Source organism: Staurois parvus, unplaced genomic scaffold (assembly GCF_062004578.1).
Source record: "Staurois parvus isolate SC_StPar_1 unplaced genomic scaffold, SC_StPar_1.0 ptg000172l, whole genome shotgun sequence".
Classification (NCBI taxonomy): Eukaryota; Metazoa; Chordata; class Amphibia; order Anura; family Ranidae; genus Staurois; species Staurois parvus.
Genome location: NW_028317968.1, coordinates 7,163,715 through 7,176,728, shown reverse-complemented (window position 1 = coordinate 7,176,728; position 13,014 = coordinate 7,163,715). Strand labels below are relative to the sequence as shown.

Below are 13,014 nucleotides of genomic sequence, written 5' to 3'. Positions count from 1 at the left end.
GATGCAAGCAAGTTCAGCCCCCAACAAAGTTTGTGAGAAACTCACTGTAGGCAGGTCAGTTCTCTGGGTAAAGGATTTGTTCTTGAAGTTGAAGGAGTCCCCAGTCATAGTAGGGGCACAAACAGTAGGAGGCAGATGTGTAAAAGAAGCATTTCTCAGCATGGGAGAAGAAATATTTTCTTCAGTTAGGAGTAGAGATCTCTGTACACGTGTCTGCAGCCATGTTAGAAGCCCCGACAGGGGAGGCTATGGGGCAGAGGAAGTAAACTGCATAAAAAATAGATCTAGAAATGACTCTTTTGATCCAGCTTCTGCTTTAGCTCTATTCCCATATGTGGCCATGGTGTTGAAACTGAAGAGAGTCCTAGAAGTCGGGAGTACCAGTCAAGTGGTGCAGAGCTCAGGCACTTAGCTTTTTCAAGCCACTATTGACAGGGCATGCCCCTGCCACTCACTCCTTTTTAAACCATATCTTTCAATCCAAATTTATATTTGCAATGTGTCCTTTTTGCTGTAAATTAATATAATTTAAATATGTGCAATTCTCAAACATAAAGCCAATTTAAACACAACATTCTATATTTGCTAACACATGCAAAACAAGTACAAAAGGTATCACACTACTTAGCAAAAGAAATGGAAATATTTCAAATAATACGAAGGTAGAAAACCATGAGTGTCAATACTGTTAAACTTAACATACTGTTCCCTATGTTAATCAGTAGATATGTGCAGTCAGAATCTTTACCTGTATGGAGTAATTTTACTAAAATCCTATTTAACTACCATTCTATTACATAAATGTTTTTGCATGCCATGTCTGGTAATATTATGTAGATTAAACATTTTTTTTAAATGATGGAATATGGGCATATTAATACATTTTTATCAAAATGCAAAATATGGCAACTAAAGCTTTACATTTAAATTACCACCAGCATACCTTTTCTACTCTATGTAATATTTTTAAACTGTAACATACAGTATGTGTGCATTAAGATTCTGCTTAGGTGCATTATTTGAAAAGATGACAAACAGTGCATAAGCACGACATGTCTCACTTACCCTGTGCGTTTTGTGATGGTTCCCAGCGTCATTGGTTGCTTTATTTGCACTAGAGGCAGGACCACAGTCAAACTAGGAAGTGGTGACAAACGTGGGTTCCCTGGGTTGTTGTTCGTGAAATTGTTGTAATTGTCTTGGCTATTAAGTTTACCTGCAAAAACAAAAAGAAAGCAAAAATGTCAGAATAGTACTACAACAACTGTCAGAATAGTACTACAACAACTGAACGGGCTACACATCACCTGACTGCTCCGGATTTTTTTTCCTTAACTTGGTGACAGCATCTATTTAAAGACCAAAACTGCACTTTTTAGGGAGATTTCATAGTGCAATAATTATATTATTTTTGAATATACTTTACATCTATCACCAAAAACAAAATGTAAACCAAGAAAAAGTTTTCCGACAGCTCTTGTATACATTCACCCTATCTATCAAGCTACTAGCACCCCTGTGATTCACTCCACTTATAAAAAGAAAAAAATATATTTATAAAATGTGCAGCGGAGATCTGAATCCAATCTAACCAAATAACATACAAGTCTAATGAGAATTGAACAGGTATTTGTGATATATAGTGTGTCATAACAACCAAATCACTGTAAAAATTTTAATAAGACTTTACAAAAATTTGTGCTGATTAACATCTGTCCTCCAATAATCCTCTACATATTAACACATGGTGTAGTGAAATAAAGTAAAAAAACACATACTGTAATACAAAAATCTTCTGTGTCACCATACAAAGTGAGATCAAATCAGGACTGATATCTTTAATCAACAGTGCTGTGCGCCTTTCAACACTCAGTGTCACAATGAGCTCACCATAGATGTCAGGTCTCTATAGGAGGTCAATAACAGTGTCATCAGTGCTCCAGGGACTAAACTGTAATGCCCCGCTCCTGCTGGCTCCCAGCACATTCCTCCACGATGTGAAATGATTACAGAACTCTCCTCAGAGAAACATCAAGCAGACAAATATATTGCTCTCCGCCAGAAACAATTTATTAAAATATGGTTAAGAACAATAACAAACTATTCATGGGAGATGGTGCATTTCCCTTCGCTCATGCAAAGACGACACATCAACCTCCAGTCACTGTCTCTCCTGTCTGTGCCACATTGCCTCTCATAGCCTATCTCCTCTAAGAGTAATGACAAGTTAACCGGATATAGCGTGATGACGTCATACAACAAAACCTCACTGGGTTGAATCAAATTACGATCTTTATATACAACTGTGAAAAGGTGGATAAACATGGCCATTCCATGTCTATTCAAAATTTGATGTTCTAAACTTTGGTCTGTGTAGGGCTTCACAAAAGGCCATAACTAGCTGGGTCAGAAGCATTGTTTATTTGGGGAAAGGTATCTGTGCACTGGGGCCATTCTTTCTCTTTTATCAGAACTGTTAACAATGTGTGTGCAGTTTCCACTTGTTGTAAATTACAGCTGAAATCAAAGCAGATTACTAAATACATAATTGAAATTAATATAGGAGCTGAATTATAAATGCTTTTGAGGTACTTTTGTGATTCTGCCAACCTGCAAATCTAGAACTGGTTCTGAGCGCTGCCCCTCCCTCTCATAGTCTGAGTCATCCTGTCCAGGGGACGATGATAGGCTGATATCAAGACAGATTTCGGTAATTATGTGAACTGCAATTAAATTTTAACTACACAACAGAATAACATTTTGTTTGTAGATCTGCAGAAAGTTAAATTTAACACTGAGGAATAATAGACATTTCTCAACCACTAGTTATCACCTATAGCCAGTTCTTTGTGCCCCTACACCAGCAGATCTTTAATAGTAATGGCAGAACATAAAAAAATCTGTTCAATGCCAAAATAACCACTGCATTGCTCGACTCCCTGACTTAGTTTATATGAAACTGGCATATTCACAGTAAAATAATTGTTCCTGTCAAATTCCAACTGATTATTAGCTCTTCTGACAATCCATAGCACTCAAAAACAATATCAAGGACACCACTACAATATTCACTTATTGCATATGATGCTCATACCTGTTACATCACCGATGATTCCTGAGCAGTGTGTTGGGATCCCTTGCAAGTTTTATCTAATCTGATACCAAATGTTTTACCTGAATAAATTTATAAAAGTACATATATCTGTAGAAAAGCAGCCAAACCATATGACATAGTAAAGATTGTCCCCTTACTCAACCTCTCACAAAAATGAAAAAAAAATAAATAAAATTTAGGCTTATACAGACATTCCTGGTTAAATAGGATTACTTTGTGTCTTAAAAGCAATAGAAAAATCTAAAGATTAAACAAGGATGTTGTCCATATGAAGAACCCTCACTCTTTCTATTGTTAGTCACTCATGACCTTTTTAGCCCCCAGACAGAAGAGGAAATGAGCTAGAAATTACACAGGCTGTAGGAAAATAAAAGCTCAGGAAAGAAAGAAACTATGAAAAAGAAGAACGAAAAAGAACTGAACAAGCTTCTTTGCAATAAAATCAAAGCACTTTAAATAGTCAAAAACAGTGAGCTAAAGAGTTTAGATCATTAACTTGTTTGGGGGTTTTCAACAATGCTGTGAGATGATGGCTTTTGTACCTAATCAAAGAGGAGCCATATTGGGAATTAAGTTCCTAAATAACTGATGCATTCTTCAGTACATATTACAGAAATCCCAGGCCTGATCCTCACAATCCAGACTTCAAGAGGGTTCTTAAAATTTCAAAACAGCTACACCCCCAGTGCAGTCACCTTTTTACAAGGAAGAATAACAGCATAGAAATGGATTTCTTGCAGGAAGCTGCCTGAAATGCCATAATGGTACTTGGAATGGAAAGAAAACAGCCAAAGGAGGAAAGCAGAAAAGATCTCTTAATGAATTTGGAACTAAGAAGTTCTTTCATAGTTCTAGTTGAAAAAGAATAGTAAAAGTAATAAAGAAAAAAGGCTTCTTAACCCTTTCCCCAATGGTCACGGAAAATATTTGTCAAGATGCACTGCACATCATGAAGACCAAAACCCACATCTTACTTCCAAGAACACGTGCTCCAAGCCTATTCAATCTAGCTCTCTAATTAGGCTGTTCCTAGCAGTAAAGGATTATGAAGCAAAGACTTATGAAGCAATGTGGTTATCAACTGGTAAGAAATTTAGTACAATATACAAAATTTTGTAAGGCTGATTATTCACTGCCACATATTGATAAGCAATTTTTCATGTAACCATTGAGAATGGGAAATACATGTGTTAACAATCAAGCAATATCAGCCCCATGAGAGCTTGAAATTCATAATATTGCTTACAGCGAATTTCCAACAATTTGAAAAATCTTTGAGATAAATTTGCAGTTGTGTACTTTTATTTAATAGAAAGTGTAATAAAAGAAGAATTAACCATTCATGGTGAATAAGCTGCATCAAACACAGCTGAAATAAGGAAAATAATCAGTTCAAAACTGGATAATCCACAATTTATAATAACAATAGATGCATGTAAAGTGGATCTAAAATAACCGCAAATGAATTTAGACACAATTTGCTACTAGCACTAAAAAATGGAGTCTTATTTGACTCTTGGGTGAATATTTGAATTGACTTAAAGGGTACATACGCATAAGAGTTTTTGGTCAATTTTGTTTTAATTGTTTATATATTTTATACGCTTTTAAACTGAAATTTTATTTAGAATTGTGATTATTATACACAGACAAATACCTTTCAAGTCTTTTACAATTAATTACTATAAAACAAAGGATTCCCATAGCATTATAAGCAGGCTACAGAAAGCAGCACAGAAAACAAATTTCCTTTAAGGCACAGCTATCACCCACTGAAACAGGGCTCAGTCCTGTTAACTGACTCATCCAGTTAAGTGTATACAGAACATTACAAACGTCAAAGCACCAAAAACAACACTTAGGAGCATATTTATAAAGTAGATAGTCTGACATTCATTTGCAGAGAAATCTTCCATGTGCATGTGTTTTAAATGATTTTGACTGATTCACCACCAGATGGTGGACCAGGGGTATGGTGGACTACTGTTGGACTAGGGGTGCAAACATTTGCACAGGTAATGTTAGAAAGGAACACAAAAACGTCTGATAAAGGACAGGCTAACATTTAAAACTAATCTCTAGGGGAAAAAAAAAAATTTCCCCATCCACTGACCTGTACCTCCATCTAAATATTTTATTAAAAAAAATGGCTAGAAGCACAATATAGTAACCCAAAACTCAGTTCACATGACAGGTCAGGTCCTCACAGGGTCCTGAAGCCTTCAAGCAACATACCACATTGAGAGGGGGAGCCCACACATGGTCAGTTGATCAGAAGAGCACTGAAAAGAATATCAAGTGACCAACTGCAGCTTGTGGAAGAGGCATCATGAAGAATCAAGTGATAGTGTTTAGGTAAGTTTTTAGGGCTTCATAGGCTTTTTTTAAACATGGATTGGATAGGTGTGGATGGGGTGGAAACAGGTTTTTTTTTTCTTTTATCTAAAAGTGTGCTTTAAATTACCATTTAGAGATGACAAAAAAAGCAGCATACTCAGGTGAAACAATCAGAGAGCGTTTATGTGACTGAAGATTGATGAAGCAGTGGAATGACCAGGACAGAGTTCATGTTTGTGATGAAGAGAAGTGTTCCACATGAAAAATGTTGTAGCAGCATAATTAGTGTTTAAATACCTAGGTGTTGGTCTACATTACTTACACATAAGTATGTGTAACTCCTAACAAAACATACAGAGTGCCTACACTTCCGAGTAAAAAGTTAACTATTTTAATAATTACGGCATGTTGGAGCTGCACATATTTGTTAATGATTTAGGCACAGGTGAAGGTTTAATAGCTTTCTCATCACTTGCATGTAATGCATTTAAAGGATTCATTTGTTCTAGGACACCAGGAGCAAAAAGCATATAGTGAGTGCTGCACATGAGACACAAGAACAGGCTTCAGAAATTCTTCTGAAATTGCAACAATTCTGCAATTACTCCCATAACCAGAGGATGATTGCAGGTAATTGCAATAGTTCCACTGTTATTATAACATAGTACAGGAAATCACAGGAAATTTGTTAGCCCACAGAAAGTTTATTTCAGGTAAATAGAGTTTTTATGTTAGCATAAAAACAGGTTGAGAGTGCAGGATATTGTGTGTGTTGATTTGCCAGGTATATGGAATACTGGCAGTAATAGATATAATTCACTGCAGGAAACATTTCTATATTTCCAATAAAGCTTATAAAAGTCACACAGATAAACAGCAAACTGCATTGAACATCTCATTTTGGCAAACAAATGCAGTGTTTGTTATCATTCTCAAACCAAGTGGAAGAAAGGGGGGGGGGGCAAACTAAAATATCCGAGACTACATCTGGGAAGATCACCTACGTTTGAGCAAATACCTGAGCCCAAATGCTGGAAAAACCTACAGGTCCTATGATTCTAAGCCAGCTGAGAAGCATATAAAAACTCGGGGTGCAATGCTAATCCCAAAAAATACATGTGTGTAAAGTCCAGTATGGTATCTATTTTCAGAACACATGAATATTGGGGAAGGGGATTTACTAAAAATGGTGCCCTCACAATCTGGTGCAGCTGTGCATGGTAGTCAATCAGCTTCTAACTTAACAGCTTGTTCAGTTAAGCTTTGACAATAAAACCTGGAAGCTAATTGCTTTCTATGCAGAGTTGCACCAGATTTGGCACTCTTCAGTTTTAGTATATAACTCCAATGTCTTCTTTACACCAACCTTTTTAGCCTCTAAACAGTAACATTTAACTACTTTCCAAACAGCGTATGTGTACAGTGCTGTGAAAAGGCATTTGCTCCCTTCCTGATTTTTTGTGTGTGCATATTTGTCACACTTAATAGATTTGGTTCATATATCTCCGCAATCAAAGTTGCATGCACTGAGCATGACTCCCAGACTAAATGGCTGGAAGACCAGGAGGCCGAGGCCGCGTTTGCGGCATCGTCCACCCCTGAAAACTATTCTCACACATCGAATGCAATTTGCAGATGCATTACACTACCCTTACTCAATCAGACGCCAGGCCTTGGCAGGAGAAACCGTTCGCTCCTAGCCAATCTTGTAGCCGATCCCTGTTACCAAACTGTAAAGACTGATACTGGTGTAATACTTACATCTCCTGTAGGCATTCTCAAAGAATTCAAATTATGCTACAGCACTTTATATAACCAATCTCCACATATTCCCTCCAACTTACTTTACACTGAACTGGCAAAACTCTTTTTGCCCACCCTTTCCTCTGATGAAAGGGAGAGCCTAGAGGCTCCTTTGACACCATTTTAAATTGAGTTGGCCATCTCCTCCTTCCCAAATAACAAAACGCCAGGACTTGATGGCCTTCTTGTGGAGTGGTAAAAAGAAAATGCCCCAGTGTTGGCCCCTAAGCTTCAATTACTGTTCTCCAAATGTCTAGAAGTGCATGGACTGCTGTTATCTATGTATCAGGCACATGTGGTTCTTATCACAAAGCCTAAAAAAGACCGAACCCATTGTACCTCATATAGACCCCTTTCTCCTCCCCAGTTATGATCTTATGATTCTCACCAAGGTTCTGGTGTCGAGGATAATGAAAATCCTTCCTTCTTTAATTGTTTGATTGGCTGCTTTTGAGGCCCTTTCACTGCCCATCTAACACAAGGGATGTTTTTCATCCCTTGTGATAGCATTAAAGTTAAAAAAAAATAAATAAACAATGTAAAAAAATGTTTTGCCCCTGTCCCCCATGCCCAAATGCGTACAGGCACAAAGGTCCTGCACACATATGCAAATGATGATCGCATTATGCATGTGAGGTATTGCTGCAAACATCAGAGTTACAGAAATAATTCTATCATCAGACCTCCTGTTTAATACTTTAAAACTGGTAACCTGGAAAGACTTTTAAACCATCACCTATGGATAATTTAATACACCATAGTTTGTTGCCATTCCACCGGCGTGCACAGTTTTAAAGTCACATTATAGAGAACTTCAGAGGAATCAACTAGTCAAGTAGAGCTGGTCAGTGATCTCAGCACATTGCTGGAAGGAGTTTCAGCAATATCATTGGGTGAACTAAACGGCTGCAGTGATTACACTGAGACCAGAGAGTGGAGTCAATGTACAGGTGCCATTGCATGTGGTATTACACGTCCTGTTGATGTATTATGAGCTTATAACATACTACTGGAGTACATAAATTTGTGACACTTTTGGGTGAAGTGCCATTTAAAAAAATGTTTTACTAATTTTGGTTCAGAAATGTTATGGCAATTTATTTTTTGTTTAGAAATGCTTTAGTAATTTTTTGTTGCATACACTGTATATTCAAATTTTTGTTTAATCACTATAAGAAGTGGAGCACTACAGTCTTGAGGTATATTTGATTTACTTTTTGCTGTTAGCTAGCTCTACTAACAGGTTATTGGTGGTGTTGGAAAGCTGTGCGAGGAACTACTTTTTATATCCTTCCCATATCAATGCTAACCTAAGAGCTATGTTGGTTGTTGAAAATTATTCACCTATGCACCTCTGTATAACACCCCAAGTTGACAGACAGAACAGTTCAAAAAAGTGGTTGATGAGGATGGAAAAGACTGAAACCTGCTGTTACCAAATTTAATGTTTGTAATAAGGGAAGTGCCATAGTCCTTCAAAGGGTTTTCCCCATTTTAAACTTCATACAGTAGATGTCCCAGGGACTATTAGATATAGCCTATGAATTATAGGAGCAAAAGGCCACACCTTACAAAATCAAACACATCGCTGAGATGCAGAATTGGATAGCATCTGTCATGCACATAGTTCAGGAACACATTTTATAACCTGTCTGCTAAAATCAGAAGTACCAGGCAAAGTTTTAATGCCAACATTAGACGGCAGATTTATGCAAAAGGGCAAGGCCACTATGAGATCAGAGGAAAAAAAAAATCAGTGATGTGAACTACTAAGTATGCTAACCTGGAAAGAGAAAGCCCATCCAAATATATCATGTTAGTCTAATAAAATCCTGGAAGAATTGTGAGGTTCTTTCAGCAAAAAGCGACCCTAAAGTATCACCACTGAAAGTTAAACCAGAGGTCAGGAATTTGGAGAACAGGAGGTGACAGAGTTCTTGAAGAACTGGATTGATTGGTTGAAAGCCCTATACAGAACGAAGACACTATTCAGCTGATCACTGTTCAGCTGATATTTTGGTAGAGCTGCTGTCTCCTCCACCAGCTTTAATTCAGCTTGCTGGCAATGCATTACTGAAAGATGCTAGCAGTAAAACCTATTGAAGATAAAGCAAAACAGTTGAAAGACTTCTGCATGTTTTCCCAGTGATAGGCCTAAAACAGGTGTCTTTACTGCCTAACCCTTCGTCCTGTCCTTGGTGCAGTTTACCAGTGGTCCCCACTTTCTCTGAATGCAGAAAACGAATATTAAGTATGTTGAGTGAACAGGTACAGTGTTTGCTGGATAGCATTAGTAGCTCAATGTTCACACAACATTAAACCAATTCTTATGTGAAAACATTCATAAATAGTGTTACACTAAATCAAACCTATATAAATGTATAGACTAAGATACATTTTGAGGTGTAGGATCTGAAAACATAACATGAGTTCTGAAATGTAATGAACTAACTTACCCTCCCCCCATCCACTTGATTTCCTCTCACTTCTTTTTCCCCTATTCAAACATGGAAACACCGGGCCTTGTGTTGTTATAACTTTTGTATTTCAACATTTGAGATTCTGGATGCACATAAACAGTCGCAAGACGCTGTTTATTACACAGTATACATATATTACCTTGTTTATTGACTCCTTACATTTTGTAAAACTGATTGCAAAATCTTTGTAACTGAACAAATGCTGAAATTTTTGTTAAAATATAATAAACATTAATGAAATGATATGTAATAGACTATAACATCATCAGTGTAGCAAAGGTAAGTGTTGCAAGAACTAATTGATGTAATGTATATGAATATAATATAAACTGAAAATACTTGAGCAATAACAATATTATGTTTCTAACATATTTAAAGGGAAAATAAAATCACATGAATACTAAAAACAGAAATAAAAAGTAAAGATGATTTTGAAGGTGCAGAATAACTAACCTCTTTCATGTTCAAACCTGTACTAGATGTCAGTAATAATGGGAATTGTTACTACAGGCAATACAAACATTTTCTTTTACTTTCACAGAACAGTTTGTGCACAGGTTGTTATTTTTTCCAGGAAACTAGGAATATAACTGACATTTTGTCTTACAATACATTTCAATTTTCACCTCTCTCTTCATTCTGATCCCAGAAACTGCTGCCACTCACTGACACTGGTTGTCTGTAATAGTATGGAAAATGTCTTCTAATGAAGATATATCTTAATGGTGATCTCTAAACTGGATGGACATGACACACAGGAAATACATTCTGTTAAAAGGTTTATTAGACATAAATGATGGTCGTTTTTTTCCAGAGACTCTTTTCCACCGTCTGCTATGGCTAGCTAAACTCTGTGGGGAGTTCTGATTGTTCTTCGCCTATTGATTCAACAAGAGATCAATACATGGACAGCAAGCCCACATCCCTTTGACAGCAAACCTCACTAAGGCAAATTAAACATTACAACTTACAGGCTTTACACAGGCAGATTTAAGCCTGCTCTCTACCGTACTGTGAGCCTAATAAAATTTGCATTGTGCTGATTGACGTAATGGGGTCTATATATAAAGATCAGAAATATAATAGCTTTTTGTTTTGCTGCACTTTACAAATAATTTGCTGCATATTCTTTGTCATTTTTAGATGTATTTATAAAGAGATGAAATTGTGTGTGCAAAATCAAACTTCATTAAAAAAACAGTGTCCAAAAATGCACAGCAATTAGGCCAGAGTCAGCAGACTTTTGTTCACTTCAGAACTACTTCTCTCCCCGAATAAGTCTACAGGAACACAGAATCAGCTTGAAGCAGGTCAAATGCAGGTCAGAAAGATGTCAAAAGACATACACTCCTGTTGATGAATTGTGAATGATCTCAGAAGCATCTCAACCTGATGTCATATGCAAGGTCAACATAGGTCCTAAGAGTTATGTCCCTAGCAAATACTTTCTTTATAATTAAGCAGTGCTTGACATTATATTCATCTTTTCTTTTTATTTAAAATGTCTCCAACGGATATATGGTCAAAACACCAAGTATACAGGTTGGTATCCAAAAAAGCTGGAAGGCCATGGATCATGCAGCCCATGCTATGCTCATAATAGACCATATGGACTTCAGAAACCAGCTGGGTGCTTTAGAGCATGGATCAATGCCCACTTGTCAAAATACAAATCTGCTGATGATGGACTCTTCAGTGCTGCCTATGCCCTAAAAGCGGTAAAAGTTCACATGATTTAAGTACTGTATCCTGCCTCTTCTGACATGAACTAATTTGTTGTCTATGCCCTAGTAAACTGGTAAAGAGACAATTTTGATATATCTCACCAAAGGTCTCATCCTCCACAACAGCACTTTACTCATCAGCACCTCAACACTTTCTTTGGATCCCCCTACTGAACCACTTGCTGAAAGGCATAATTATAGTATAATCTTGGCAGGACACCCACATGCTCAATGGCTCTCCAACAACGCCTGGTATGCCAGATGAGTATCAAAAGGAACGGGGGGATCTGTGTTATTACATAAGAAAAAATATAATGCTCTGCATGTGTAAGCTAAAAGGGGTATGATAAAAAACACATCACATCAATGTGATAAAATACTATTAATATCCTTCTATATACATAGAATTATCAATAAAACAGTGCAATTTAAAATTGTAGGTGCACAAAGTATGTGCACAAAGTGCATATGAAGCCTGAAGAACTGGAAACTATTATGTTATATATTATATTTAATATATTATATATTATTATATTTATTTACTTTTCATATAAATGATATATAACCAGTTGTACAGCACTTATCTTATTTAAAATTCTCTACTTTATAGTGAATAAAACAAATAAAAATAATAAGAGTTGTGTAAATCACTAAATTACTGTATATAATGTATATTGCTGGACCAATGTAACCATGTATAACGTGCCACTTAATTATTCTTCAAGGTTTTCTTTTTAATTTTGATTAAGGTATAGTTTTAAAGGAAATGTGTACTCAAAGAATCATGTGGATTGCCAAGGCTCTTTTCTTCTGAAAGTTACTATTTGCCTGTCGGTCATGCTGATCCATTGCCTTTACCACTTCCTAAGATACTGATCCAACATCGGTATGCAGAACAGGAGTGTAAGTTTCAATCTGACACATCCTATAGCATGCTTATTCCAGGTCCATAACTCAAAGTATTAATGCCATGGACTGCCAGTCAACTATCATTTGCAGAAGCAAATCAGCAATGGCATTCCTTAAGGCTCCATTTACATTTGTGAATGGGGTCATTAGCAATTAGATGTGAGAGACCTAGAGGGAGTTGGAGGCGATTAGCTGCATGCAAAAGCCCCATTGAAAACATAGGGAGACTCAAAGCTCCCGCAGCTACATGAACGACCACTCACATGTGATCTCTGAAGCAAGGATTACTTGGGAATGTTCGGCCACCTTAGCTTTTACATGTGAGCTGTCAGTCTCCTATCTTTTTCAGTGGGGCTTCTGTCTACAGCTAATCGCCAAACCCCATTGTTCTCCACAAATATCACAAATCAGCAAAATTGAATAACAACTCTTTTAAGTGATTAACAATGAACAACTAAATAAATTTCTGAACTTTGGAATAAACAAAAAAATATATATATAATACTATTTTGCAATGGCGTCTTAGTACAACATACTACAAACTGCTAGATACTATTTTTGTATCTAATGGCGTGCTAACAACTGGCTTATGGATTTTACCTTTTATAGCAATATGTTATGTTACACACTGCTAGGTACACAAATA

General features: G+C 36.7%; 1 protein-coding gene across 8 annotated transcripts in view; it reads right to left on the bottom strand.

The window, feature by feature from the left end:
* The window catches only part of BCAS3 (BCAS3 microtubule associated cell migration factor), a 1,369,778-nt gene that overhangs the window by 800,341 nt on the left and 556,423 nt on the right, over positions 1–13,014 (bottom strand). For all 8 annotated transcript variants that reach the window (XM_089676635.1, XM_089676630.1, XM_089676633.1 and 5 more), the window contains one exon: positions 1,066–1,216. In XM_089676635.1, the coding sequence (XP_089532761.1) occupies positions 1,066–1,216 (151 nt within the window). The remainder of the gene's footprint in view (positions 1–1,065; positions 1,217–13,014) is intronic.